This window comes from Engystomops pustulosus, chromosome 4 (assembly GCF_040894005.1).
Source record: "Engystomops pustulosus chromosome 4, aEngPut4.maternal, whole genome shotgun sequence".
Classification (NCBI taxonomy): Eukaryota; Metazoa; Chordata; class Amphibia; order Anura; family Leptodactylidae; genus Engystomops; species Engystomops pustulosus.
In genome coordinates, this window is record NC_092414.1 from 159191401 (window position 1) to 159206473 (window position 15073).

The 15073-nt window shown below is 42.7% G+C and overlaps 1 protein-coding gene across 4 annotated transcripts in view; it reads right to left on the reverse strand.

The window, feature by feature from the left end:
- Positions 1-15073, reverse strand: part of ATP8B4 (ATPase phospholipid transporting 8B4 (putative)) — a 210838-nt gene that overhangs the window by 178439 nt on the left and 17326 nt on the right. For all 4 annotated transcript variants that reach the window (XM_072148286.1, XM_072148283.1, XM_072148285.1 and 1 more), the window contains exon 4: positions 6471-6529. Coding sequence is in view for 3 of the 4 variants with exons in the window: in XM_072148283.1 (XP_072004384.1) it covers positions 6471-6529 (59 nt within the window). In the remaining variant the exon portion in view is untranslated. The remainder of the gene's footprint in view (positions 1-6470; positions 6530-15073) is intronic.

Below are 15073 nucleotides of genomic sequence, written 5' to 3' on the forward strand. Positions count from 1 at the left end.
TTGCAGCAAGAGAGTAGCTTTGTAGTGTATGGGATTAAAGGCCATTAATCAAAAACCTGCAGATTTTTAACCCGATCTGCTGCAGATCGTTGTGTGGAATATCTGCCCAGCTGATTACTAACTCTGCATTAGTAACAAGCCGATTTTGGAATGGCTGCAGGATTACTGCTGTGGTATTTTACAGATACCCTTACATGTCTCATAAACCCAGATAGCTACCTTCACACAGAAATTACCAACTATGTATATTTAGTTTGTGGCACTCAGCAATTTCCGTCTGCTCCATCGAGATGTATGGAGCAGAATGGTCATGCCGGACGTCTGCTCCATTACTCTCATGGAGCGACAAGAGGTCCGACTGAGGTACGTAGGACCCCATTGGACCCCTTGTTTTCGTGATCTGTGGGGGTCTCAGTGATCCTGTGGATAGGGCCCAATTTGAATTCATGGGAAAACCCCTTTAAGTAGTTTCCTTCAGAGGTCACCTTACCTTGTATTAGATTTAACCCTCTCTATTCCACTAAAGCGAAGACCAGTAAAGTAAAAGATATTCTAAATATGGTTGTAGATATTTTCAATGTTACTTCATCACAGTCATCATTTTGTTGCTTATTGGTAAAATCATAAGCATGCTACATTAACCTCTTCCCATGTCATATTATTGCAAAGTTATTTCTATGATATGTTGAATCAATACTCCCTATGTTCTATTGCTATTTGTGACAATATTTTGTTAGCAATTTGTATTAGTATTTAATATGGTTGCCTCATTAAGGCTGCCACTCAGCAATCATTTAATCCGACCTTATAAAACTCCCCCAAATGAGTTGCTTTTGGATATCACTATCTTGCAACTACTACCGTTGTGTTATTTGTACATTCATTTATTCACCCACTAAAGTGACAGTGAATCTTTATATAAATACATGTAAATATTGTCTAAGGTATGATAATAAAAATAATAGATAAAAACCTGGAACACAAATTTCATACACCTGGTACATTGCATGGGTAAAATGCACACTTATTTGTGGTTAGCCCTTATGGCACAGATAACTAGATATCATGTATGTATCCACCCATTAGGTGTATCAGAATGCCTTCTTTATCTATATGACTCTACATGCTGAAAAAAAAGACTTCAGTTTAACAACAATCTCTGAACGCATTCTGTTATCTTTAATGAAACTACTGATTGTACTGATTATATTACACAGTTCCATGTTATTCTGATCTACCCCATTTGCCTAATATGATTATGGGCGTTCACATTCTGTTTCATTAATCTGCCATATCTAAACATTTCTGCAATTAGATCTCTTAGAAATAAGACTTACTCCTCGGTTACGGCCACCTCTGCTGGAGGGATTGCACAAAGAAACAAAAGGTTTTGGTATATGAAATATCCAGGAATTACTGTATATACTACAGCCATCCTGTGGTAATGAACACTGAAGCCAAGTAGTCAGGCAGGGCTCAATAGCGCATGTCTGGCCATTGCTGCCAGAGTGTGAGGGGGTCGTATCCGAGGAAGCTATCTCGTTTCTAAGGGACAACATGGCTAGATTTATGAGAAATTATCTTCACACAGGAACATTTTCTTTAATAACATCCAATTGAAGAAATGTTTACATATGGCAAATGAATTTAATTAAATGTAAAATGCCCAGATGGGAAAACCCCTTTAAGGCTACATTGTCACCTTCTACATCAGGTGACGGACGAGTGTAATGGTTAGCAGGTACTATGCTATTCACAGAGGCGAGCATATGCTGCACAGTCTTTACCAACTTGAAACCTGGGATGTGACCCCCTAAAAAACCTTAAAGCATAGTGATTTAGAGGGGTTCACTGTAAGATCACATGACCTGTCTAAATCACATACAGAAGGAAACAATGAAACCATTTACTTAATAGGGTAATAGGAGGTGTGTTCCCGCAAAATGCAGTAATAGTACGTCAAGCTTCTGGCGCCGGCTCCGTTCAGGCTGCGGGTGTCGGCTATATATTATAGCCGACACCTGCCTCTAACACCCGCGATCGGAGATTTCTCCGATTGCGGGTGTTAACCCCTAACACACCGCGGTCGTGCTGACCGTGGCGTGTCAGGGGCATTTAGTTGGAATCGGACTAACACCCCCCCCCCCCTCCCCATGGCGCTTACCGGGGGGGCCAGTGCCCGGGGCTGCGCGATCCTCCTTCCGGGAGCCGGGTCCTGCCTTCTGGCAGGACCCGGCTGTGACACAATGAGCATGCACATCTGTATTACACTGTATTAGGTGAAGAATAGCTTGAACAAGTGATCAGTGGATCACTTGTTCAAGCTAACCTGTAAAAGTAAAGAAAAAAGTAAAAACCACAAATTCAACACACTTTTGAATAAAAAGAATTAAATAAAGTTAAAGTCCCCTAAACACAAACATTCCCTATACACATCTAATAAAGTGAAAAAACCCGAAAATCACCAAAATACCCCACATATTTGGTATCACCGCGTCCGAAACAATCTGTACAATAAGTCAGAAACATTATTGGACTCATACGGTGAACGCCGTAAAAACAAAACGCGAAAAACTCGCCAAAAATGTAAATTTTCATAAAATCTCAAAGATGTTCCAAAAAGTGATAAAAAAAAAAAAGTTATGTGCACCAAAATGGTACCACTGAAAAGGACAACTCAACACGTAAAAAATAAGCCCTAAACTAGCACTGTCAACCAAAAAATATTAAAGTTATATCTCCAAAAAGATGGCGATGCAAAAACAAATGAGATTTTCTTTATATTCGTTTTTTTTTCCTGTAAAATATATAAAAAAAAACTATATAAATGAGGTATCACCGCAATCGTAGTGATCTAGAGAATAAAAATATTATAGTATTTTTAGTGTACGGTGTACGACCCCCAAAATATACAAAAAAAAGAACCCAAAATTGACAATTTTCTTTTCCTCCATACATTCAAGAGTGAATAAAATCTCATCAAAAAGCTACAGACCCACTTAAATGAAGTATTTGTAAAGTGCATCTCATGTTGCAAAAAATAAGCCCTTATATGTCCAAATTGCCAAAATAATAAAGATTGTATAGCCATTATAAAGTGACAATCCATATTCTGCTCTGAATGGCGCAGCTCCCCTTCAATGCCCTGGCGTATGCCCATACAGCAGGTTACCACCACATATGGGGTATTATTATACACGGGAGAGATTGGGTATCAAATTTTGTGGAGCGTTTTGGTATTTTATCCACTGAGAATTTGTACATTTTATGAAAAACACATTAATTTAGTAAAAAATATAAATTGCAAAAATTGCATTTCAAAATTTCAAAAATGCTTTTTTTATGAAAATGTGAAAAATCGCACCTAACGTTCAAAGCCCCATAACAGCTTACAAAAATTATAGTATGTATAAAAAAACACGGAGGTATAAAGTAGACATTTGGTGAATGTTAGTTATTACATTTTCTGGTGTTATGACTCGTGTGTAGAAAAAGTAGAACATTGAATTTCGAAAAAATTGAGAATTTTTCCACATTTTCACCAAATATCTGATTTTCTCATAAATAAAAGCAAAACATACCACCAAAATTTTGTAACTAACATGAAGTACAATGTGTCACAAGAAAACAATTTCAAAATCACTTGGATATGTTAAAGCGTTCCAAATTTATAACCAAAATGGGCCATGTCAGGAAGGTGAAAAGTGGCTTCAGCGTTAAAATATTAATTAAAAATATTAGTTAAAAATATTGCATATATCAATAGTGCAGATGATAACAGTAAACTTTGTAAAATGCAAGGGGTAGGCATAATAATAAGCGCCTTTTTTTCCGCTTTCAGCAGTGTATATACCGTATATACTCGAGTATAAGGTGACCCGAGTATAAGCCGAGACCCCTAATTTTAACACAAAAAACTGGAAAAACCTATTGACTTGAGTATAAGTTAAGGGTGGGAAATGCATTGGTCACAGCCCCAGTATATAGCCTGCCTGCCGCCCTGTAGTACATAGCCTGCCAGCCGCCCTTTAGTACATAGCCTGCCAGACGCCCTGTAGTACATAGCCTGCCAGACGCCCTGTAGTACATAGCCTGCCAGACGCCCTGTAGTACATAGCCTGCCAGACGCCCTGTAGTACATAGCCTGCCAGACGCCCTGTAGTACATAGCCTGCCAGACGCCCTGTAGTACATAGCCTGCCAGACGCCCTGTAGTACATAGCCTGCCAGACGCCCTGTAGTACATAGCCTGCCAGACGCCCTGTAGTACATAGCCTGCCAGACGCCCTGTAGTACATAGCCTGCCAACCCCCCTGTAGTACATAGCCTGCCAGCTCCTCTTCCATCTCCATCTTCGCAGCGGGTCCGTGACAGCGCCTCTTCTTTCTTCACGTCGGCGCCAGGTCCGTGACAGCTCCGTGCGGACGGCCCAGCCGCCGCACAACTGATGTCAGCTGCCGGGCCTTTGGAATGGTGAGCAGTCAGTTTATTTTTTTTATATGCCCGAGTATAAGCAGAGTGGGGAATTCTCAGTACCAAAATTGTGCTAAAAAAACTCAGCTTATACTCGAGTATATATGGTAAATCAGCTTTCTCTCCTGCACAAAAAAACAACATGTGACTTGTCTATGCTGCAGACTGCTCAGCTCTTGGCCCCCACCTTTGTGCTCCTGTACAGTTCCTCCCTCTCCCACTGATGTCAGCTAACCAACCTGTGACCTCTGTGAAGGAGCAGGAATGAAGACAATGGTGGGGGCTGAGAGTTGAGCAGTTTTTTGAAACGCATTCAAACCAAAGCCCAACTCCTGGGACTACACAGAGGATTCTGACAGGGTGCAAGGTAAGTTATAACAAACAATTATATTGTAATGCAAATGCTTAAAGAAAGCAGAAAGGCATATATGCAATGCAGCTGTAATGGGCTTTTGCAACCTGTCTTTAGTGAAAATGAGGTCCCTGGTGACAGGTTCCCTTTAAAGCGGAATACACATTTCAGATGATTTTTTATATTAAATATGTTATATTTATATAACATTTTTGAATAATAATATAGCGCACACAGATTACGCAGCGCTGCACAGAGCTTGCCAAATCGGTCCCTGTCCCCAATGGGGCTCACAATCTAATCAACCTTCCAGTATGCTTTGGAGTGTGGTGGGAAACCGGAGGAAACCCACGCAAACACGGTAAGAACATACAAACTCTTTGCAGATGTTGACCCTGGGACTTGTACCCAAGTCCCCAGCTCTGCAGGGCTGCAATGCTAACCACTAAGCCCCTGTTTAATTAACTTAATTAAGAAATTCTCCTTAGGCCTCTTGCACACTAGTGCTGCTCACGCTCCCCTCTCCATAGCGATGCGAGCGGCTGGTTCTGCAGCACGCAAAATATAGGACATGGTCACCATGGACCGGGCGACATAGGTATTAATTGGGACTGCACCTGTCCGTAAAATGGCCAGAGATGAAGGGTCATGTGATCTCTAACTGTCAATGAACAATCCCACTGGTCCTGGTAAGGAAATTGTTCATGGACAGATGGAGATCACATGGCCTTTCATTTATGTCCATTTTATGGACAGGAATCTCTGGCTGATGAGGAAACTTTACATATCAAGAAAGGAGAACTAAGCGGAATTCTAATAGATGTACATTGGTAACTTACCTAATATCCTGCCCCCCACACTTGCACAGACATTACAAAAAGCATGACGTAAAGTGGCCAACCCCTTTTAACTCTTCCTTCTATCCCCATGGCTCTAGTATGCTATGAGCGCTATATTCAAACATCAGACTGAAAGAAAAGGGGTTAATACTCCCATTTTATAGCTTTTTAACCAAACACATGGAGATTAGATGTGAGCTTGTGCAGCCTCCATTGACATACACTGGAGACTGGAATAGACATCTCTAAGGGAGGCAGTAGCATGAGTTTATTTTACAAACAAACCAGAATTTGTTAATTAACAAATGACAGCTATGCTTTCATATGCTGCAGTTCCTGGATAGTCTTTTCTCCTTAGGCTGCTTTCATACGTTGTGTTTACATCATCAACTAAAATATACTCTACTCTAGATAGAGTTAAAATGACCAGAAATTGCAAAATACATTTACCCATGAAGGTGAGCAGGGTGGGAAACAATTTGGCTAGAGGAACTCTTTTAGGATGCATTGCCACATTCAGGATTTCTGATACAGTTTCTGAATCCAAAACAAACATTGGAATGGAAAAAAAAAACTAAGAGGAGGAGCACCTCTTAATTATACATTTTCACCCATTATCAGTCACACTTTCTTTTGGCTTAAAAAAAACCATCATCAGTAAACCTCAATAAGGGAATGCAGCCTTACAAAAATATACAACTGAATTCACTATGCATACCAGATTCAGACATTGACTTGTAAAGATAATTGAATTTATTTTTACAGGTGAGGAAGTAATTGTATACCATGGAAATAAATAATACTCACTGCATAATTAAACTTTTCATTGTAATCACGATCATTGGCCTTCACTCGTCGTTCCTCCTCTAGAAGAGAAAAACACTCGTAAGCTGTTGTGGTAGTAGTGATTAACTAGTAAACCAATCCTCTGGACCACACAGCATTAGCCTGGGATTGGAATGTTCACATCTCCCCACCTGACTGCCAGATTCTATACCTTGTACTTTTATAAGCTGCTTTTCTATGCGTAGGTTCAATCACTAGTAAGTACGCAGGTTTAAAAAAGGCTTGAAATGTCTTACAAAATAAAGAAATCGTATGGAAATGGAAATTACATCTGGATTACACATTTAATATTCCAGTGGAGTTGTTAACCCATAATAACTCAGTCTGTGTAGGCCTTAAAAACCTGCGATTTATTTTCCTTCTGTTCTGAATAAGGTCCCTTGTGCCACTTATATCATCACAAGACAACTTCTGGTTGTCAGCAGCTATGGTAGCTTATGGTGACTTACAAGTCCGGTGGAATATTATTTTATTCTTCACTACTTTCAAATGTCTGATTGCAGGTGATAGTCAGAGTTGATCTATACTGCATATGACTTTCAGGATAAGCCACCTTGTAAGGGGTCTCAGAAGTCCCATTAAAAAAAAGAATTACAAGTATAGGGTGGCTTACAGGGTAGCTGGTCCCTGAAGTCTCTGTCTGTATAGAGAATATTAGGGGAACTTGTGTATGCCCATTCTGACGATCTGTGGGCATTCCAGTGGTGGGCCCACCCTGCGACCAGAAAATTTAAAAAGAACAAGAAGAAGATCACTCAAACATTTAACAAAGTTAATGAAAAAAAAACATTTAAAGGGTTTTCAGGGAAACCCTCCGAGGGCTTATTCAGGCATAAGGAAAAATCATTATACTTGACCATTATACTCTTCACCTTCTGCTCCTACATCCAGCGTATGCATTCGTCGTATGCAGTCACAAGAGCACGGCAGCTAACCAGCGGCCTATGTGGGATCCAGTGACATAAAACAAGTGTTGACCACTGACTGGTTTCAGCCACAACATTGGAATGGGGGCTAGCGAAGGGTGCTTATATTTATAACTTCCTGGGCCACTAGGACATTTTTAGGAATTTCCATTTATTTTTGTTTTTACATTATGAAATAGAACAACTTAAACAGATAGTAAATGGAAGCCCGTTCACCATCCATTCCCATTGACTCCCATTAACCCGCTGTAATGCATCTGTTTTGGCTTTGGCTAATGTTAATGTTATTTCTGCCATCAAAAATAATGGAATTTAGCAATGGACACCATGAATGGTGGTATGAACACGGCCTTGCCACAATTTATAGCCATGCCATTCAAACTATTAGAGAACTTTCAAAAACAATGGCTACGTATCCTCAACCGGTCACTTTCCCAGTGTCCGGTGTGAGGATATTGCTTGTGATTATGTACTAGTCCAGTGATGGCAAACCTTTTAGACACAGAGTGCCCAAACTACGACCAAAACCCATGTATTTTTCGCAAAGTGCCAATGCGACAATTTAAGCAGTAACTTATTACTCCCTGCTCTGTCACAGGATTACATTGTATAGGCACCTGAGGACACCAATACAGTAGAAAGAAGGAGAAGAAGTTTGGATCATCATTGTAGCTTCCTTATGGAGTCCTGGACTGCCTGGGACTGCAATAGGCCTTGAGTCCTGTCTGGCGAACTCTGCCCTGGGGTGAAGGCAAGAGTGCCCATATAGAGGGCTCTGAGTGCCACCTCTGGCACCCGTGCCATAGGTTCGCCACCACTGTACTAGTCATAAATATCCAAGTTCCGCAAGTCTTTAATATAGCCACATCACAAGATAAATAACAAATATTTATTTATAAAGCACCATCATATTCCGCAGGGTCTTACAGAGTATGGGGTACATATATAAATAAAATAAGTCAATTATATGGCCAGAAGAAACAAAAGGAATCCAAGGTCCTTCTCACAGGATAATACAATCTATAAATGATCCCGTTTAAAGCTCTCACATTTTGTCTAGAATACTTTTATGCAAAAAAGAATTGATTTCCACTGGAGAAGAAACTGCTATGTAATATTCTGACAGGTTTGTACGAGTCCACATTACAGAAAACAAGACCATGCTGTATAGTACTGGCTACTGCTCTTACTGAGCCTCTCACACTACACAGATCCTCAGTTTATCCAATTAACATAAGCAAAATCGATGCCAAAGCTTGATAATGCTGCAATTGACCAGAAAGGACTTCAAGATGTACAAGACATGTAGAACAGAACAGCAACAGTTTTCACACAGTACACTGAAGAAGTCCCAAACAACAAGACTAGTCATTTATCAATTCTTTAAATTCTTTTAAAAAAATTACGCTACATTAAACCCAACTCCATGAAAATGAAATATGCACTGGTTTCCCCAAAAAGTTTTATTATCTTAAAAATGATTCAGTTTTCTTGTAAAACAAAAAGTCATCTCTCTAAATTACTTTTGTACACAGTGTTCGTGCTATATTGTAGTAAGTAAAGCTAGAAGAAGACAACAGTTCAAGTTCAACCTATACAATTATACCATGTTGATCCAGATAAAGGCAAAAACCCTGCAAGGCTGATGCCAATTGGCTCAAAGCAGGGAAAATTCCTTCCTGATCCATAATATGGTATCCAGAATAACTCCATGGATCAACAGAAACTACTTACAAATAGTTTTATTCCCATACAAGGTGATATTACTGCTCTCCAGAAAGGCACCCAGGCTCTTCTAAAACATGTACAAAGTATCCACTATCACAACATCTTGTGGTATACAGGATGCCCCCTTGTCCTGGCCTAGTACTACCCATTTCCCAAATAATCCTGGTTGTTCTCCTCTGCTCCCATACCAGTTCTACTATGTCCTTTCTATACACTGGTGTCCAAAACAATATTCCATGTGTGGTCTAACCAGTGATTTGTCCTTATCATGAGAATCTATTTCTTTGTTGATATATCCCATAATTGTATTTGCTTTATTAGCAGCTGCCTGGCTCTGGTCACTGAAATTAAGTTTCCCATCCACCAATACCCCCCATTTTTTTTCCAAGAAATTTACCATTTACCCAAGTGCATAACTTTACATTTATCCACATTAAACCTAATCTGTGAGTGAAAAATAAGAGTATGGAGTATGCCCAATTCATCTTAAAGAGAAGATGTCTTGTACCATTTGAACTGTACTTTCCTCGGGACTCACCACACGCTGCTGGCAGGGAGCCAGGTAATGTTAAAGAAACCATTGTTCAGATCCACACCAAAGTTATTTTTAAAATCAACATGCCAAAGGCTCCTGGAACCTGTCATCAAAACTGACCTTCCTGATGACAGGTCTCCTTTAAGTCAAAGAGAACCTGTCAGCAAGAATTAAGTAAAGTGAAAAGATAATTGATTACATCTTTAGGTCCACTTCTGGTGACCAGACATTTTTATTGCCAATTTCCCATCCAAACAGCTTGTTTTAGTTTATAGTGGAAGTGTCCAAATGTCAAACAGTGCATGGTTTTAATTATGGACTATAGATCTTCATCAGTTTTGGAGAAAACACTTACACAGAGCTTGATTGCAGAGATTTTTAATTGCCAAATAGGAGGGGCAAGATTAGGCTTTCTATACAAAACAAAGTTCTGATTAAATCAAATTTAAGGATATGCTTTATTTATTTCCAATTAGCATAGATGATACTTTCCTTTAATGGTCACAATATTTCACTTTGCCAAATTACACATCGAATAAAACCACCAGAAATAGTATTATTGAATTGTTAAATAAGTGCAGATGCTCTTAAAGAAGAACTGCACGCTACTACAGTGTAAATGTCATCTGAAAAATCTGTGTGTCAATATTGTGACATGTTTATCTTCTGTAATGCTAAAAAACTGTTGTTTTTGTTTTTAATTCCCTCCTCTATAAACCACATGCTGTGTGATCCCTGACAGGTCCACTAAAGGGGATATCTGGTTTAGAAAAATAAATAAATACTCATATACACTTTTAGGGAATTCTGTTGAAGATCTCCAGAGCAAGTCTCTCATACTGGAGGGCCTGTCAGATATTACAATGGCATTCTTCTTTGCACCTTAGAACAGTGGTCTCCAACCACGGGGCCGTGGAAAAAGCTGTCATGGGCCGCGGCCAAAAAACTTGAACTTCTTCTACTCTTCTATAGTATCATAGTTTATACAGTTGATAAAAAACAAGACCATCAAGTTCAACCAAAGAAGGGAATGGATTGGATGAGGAAGGGATTTAGGGGAAACAATTCTATATACCATAACCATCAATGTTATTTAGGTGTAAAAAGGCATCTAGACCCTTCTTGAAGCTCTCCGCTTTCCCTACTGTGATTACCGCCTGAGGCAGGCTATTCCACATATTTACAGTTCTTACAGTAAAAACCCGCTTCTGGTGCTTAAACCTTGTTTTCTCCAGATGGAGACCGTGCCCCCTCGTCTTTTGATTTGATTTAAGCTGAAACAACTTTACACCATATTTTGTTGTATAGTCCATTCATATATTTATAAGAATTAATCACGTCCCCTCGTAGTCGTCTCTTTACTAGACTAAATAACTCTAGTTGTTTTGATCTTCCGTTTTAACTGAGACCCTCCATACCCCTTATCATTTTTGGTGCTTTTTCGTTTTACCCTTTCCAGCTCTGTGGCAACCTTTTTATGGCCTGGTGCCCAGAACTGGACAGCATATTCCAGGCGAGGCCGAACCAATGCCTTGTACAGTGGTAATATTACATCCCTATCCCGAGAGTCCACACCACTTTTGATACATGACAAGATCTAACTGGCTTTAGAGGCAGCTGATTGACATTGCATGCTGTTATTTAATTTATTGTCTACTAGTACACGCAGGTCCTTCTCATCAAGGGACTCTCCCAGATTTACTCCCCCAAGGACATATGTTGGATGTGGATTATTAGCCCCCAGGTGCATAACATTACATTTTTCCACATCAAACCTCATTTGCCAAGTGGATGACCAAACACTCAGTTTGTCCAAGTCCCCCTGCAGCCTATGAACATCCTCCAAAGATTGTATTACACTACACAGCTTGGTGTCATCTGCAAAAATAGAAGTCGTCTGGAAAAGAGACGACTACGAGGGGACATTATTAATTTATATAAATATATGAATGGTCCATACAAATAATATGGTGATTAGATTTTATTTAATCTGAAACAACTTAAGACGAGGGGGCACTGTCTCCGTTTGGAGAAATCAAGGTTTAATCACCAGAGGCGACAGGGCTTTTTTACTTTGAGAACTATCAATCTGTGGAATAGCCTGCCTCAGGCGCTGGTCACAGCAGGGACAGCGGAGAGCTTCAAGAAGGGTCTAGATGCCTTTTTACACCTAAATAACATTGATTGTTATGTTATACAGAATTGTTTCCCCTAAATCCCTTCCTCATCCAATTCCTTCCCTTCCTTGGTTGAACTTGATGGACAAGTGTCTTTTTTTCAACCGTATAAACTATGAAACTATGAATAGTGGACCAAGCACGGAACCCTGGGGTCAGAGATCGCATTAACGCCTCACCAAGCGTCATAGACGCATGATGAGGCGCCATTACTCCCCAGAATAATTGCCATGCGTGGAAGTACGCTTGGCAATTATCCCTGGCTGTAGTGTGTGAGCTTAGCGGTCCGGAGCGCACAGCAATGGTGTGCAGGACATTACACTGGCAGCGCGCGGGCCGGCACTGCTCAGCTCACACTACAGCGCTGGTAGTCTGTAGAATGGAGCTGCTCCGAGTAGCCGTGATGTCACGGGAGGGGGCGGAGCCTCCGGGAAAGGGCGTGGCTTACCACGCAGTCTCCTCACGGGAAGTCGAGCTGTAATGGCTGCCTGCAAGTAGAATGTGTACAGGTACTGTGTGCATACATGTGTATGGAGGGGAGGGGGCTTGACAGGAGTGGATGTGGTAAGGGCAGGGAAGACCTGTATGTTACATGGGACTGCATGGCTTGCAGGTGCTGAGTTGGCATGAGGTGTATTTTACATAGGTCTGCGTGTCTGGCAGGTGCTGAGGTGGCAGGTGTGTGTTACGTAGGAATGCGTGTCTGGCGGGTGCTGAGGTGGCATGAGGTATATGTTACGTGGGACTGCGTGTCTGACGGGTGCTGAGGTGGCAGGTGTGTGTTACGTAGGACTGCGTGTCTGGCGGGTGCTGAGGTGGCAGGTGTGTGTTACGTAGGAATGCGTGTCTGGCGGGTGCTGAGGTGGCATGAGGTTTATGTTACGTAGGACTGCGTGTGTGGCAGGTGTGTGTTACGTAGGACTGCGTGTCTGGCGGGTGCTGAGGTGGCATGAGGTATATGTTACGTGGGACTGCGTGTCTGACGGGTGCTGAGGTGGCATGTGTGTGTTACGTAGGACTGCGTGTCTGGCGGGTGCTGAGGTGGCAGGTGTGTGTTACGTGGGACTGCATGTCTGGTGCTGAGGTGGCATGAGGTATATGTTACATGGGAGTGCGTGTCTGGTGCTGAGGTGGCATGAGGTATATGTTACGTGGGACTGCATGTCTGGTGCTGAGGTGGCATGAGGTATAGGTTATGTGGGACTGCGTGTCTGGCAGGTGCTGAGGTGGCATTAGGTATATGTTACATGGTACTGCGTGTCTGGTGCTGAGGTGGCATGAGGTATATGTTACGTGGGACTGCATGTCTGGTGCTGAGGTGGCATGAGGTATAGGTTATGTGGGACTGCGTGTCTGGGGAGTGCTGAGGTTGCATGAGGTATATGTTACATGGTACTGCGTGTCTGGTGCTGAGGTGGCATGAGGTATATGTTACGTGGGACTGCATGTCTGGTGCTGAGGTGGCATGAGGTATAGGTTATGTGGGACTGCGTGTCTGGCAGGTGCTGAGGTGGCATTAGGTATATGTTACATGGTACTGCGTGTCTGGTGCTGAGGTGGCATGAGGTATATGTTACGTGGGACTGCATGTCTGGTGCTGAGGTGGCATGAGGTATAGGTTACGTGGGACTGCGTGTCTGGGGAGTGCTGAGGTTGCATGAGGTATATGTTACATGGTACTGCGTGTCTGGTGCTGAGGTGGCATGAGGTATCTGTTACGTGGGACTGCATGTCTGGTGCTGAGGTGGCATGAGGTATAGGTTATGTGGGACTGCGTGTCTGGCGGGTGCTGAGGTGGCATTAGGTATATGTTACATGGTACTGCGTGTCTGGTGCTGAGGTGGCATTAGGTATATGTTACGTGGGACTGCATGTCTGGTGCTGAGGTGGCATGAGGTATAGGTTATGTGGGACTGCGTGTCTGGTGGGTGCTGAGGTGGCATGAGGTGTATGTTACATGGTACTGCGTGTCTGGTGCTGAGGTGGCATTAGGTATATGTTACGTGGGACTGCATGTCTGGTGCTGAAGTGGCAGGTGTATGTTACGTGGGACTGCATGTCTGGTGCTGAGGTGGCAGGTGTGTGTTACGTGGGACTGCATGTCTGGTGCTGAGGTGGCAGGTGTGTGTTACATGGGACTGCATGTCTGGTGCTGAGGTGGCATGAGGTATAGGTTATGTGGGACTGCGTGCCTGGTGGGTGCTGAGGTGGCATGAGGTGTATGTGAAACAGGACTGCATAAACAGTAAAAACACGTAAAAAAAATGACAAAGACACAAATTCAATTAATAAAAAAACCTAAAAAAACGCCTCCCCCCAACACAGACCCCCAAAAAAATAAACTAAAATTTCTTTTTAAAAAAAACATTTTACAAAGCAACTATCATGGATTTGCAGTGTCAGCTGCAGTCTGGCCACTGGAGCTCGGCAGCGGCTGCCACAGTCTGGTCACATGGGGAGGGGGATACATTGTGCGTTAGCCGCAGTCTGTACGTTTGGTGTCAGCGGCGTTAGCCGCAGTGTGGTGGTGGGAGGTCTCGGCGGGCCGCAGTGTGGTGGTGGGAGGTCTCGGCGGGCCGCAGTGTGGTGGTGGGAGGTCTCGGCGGGCCGCAGTGTGGTGGTGGGAGGTCTCGGCGGGCCGCAGTGTGGTGGTGGGAGGTCTCGGCGGGCCGCAGTGTGGTGGTGGGAGGTCTCGGCGGGCCGCAGTGTGGTGGTGGGAGGTCTCGGCGGGCCGCAGTGTGGTGGTGGGAGGTCTCGGCGGCCGCAGTGTGGTGGTGGGAGGTCTCGGCGGGCCGCAGTGTGGTGGTGGGAGGTTTCGGCGGCCGCAGTGTGGTGGTGGGAGGTTTCGGCGGGCCGCAGTGTGGTGGTGGGAGGTTTTCGGCGACTGTGGTTGGGGGGGTTGGTGGCGTTGGCTCCAGTTTGGGCAATGCATGATGTAACATCAGTATAACTGCCTCAATTTGCTATTTAAACACAGAAGATACTGACACATGATTTTCTTACATAATTAGCATCTATCAACATTATATACCGCTATGAGTTATATACTTGTATTACTGAAAATTTCATACTCCTTCCCGGCTAAAAATACTCCTCAAAAATAGTAAGAGGAGTATTATTACCCTTCTAGAAATATGTTAGTGCGACCTCTGCCTGGGGTACACCACTCATAACTGGTGACCATTCTGAGTAGGAATC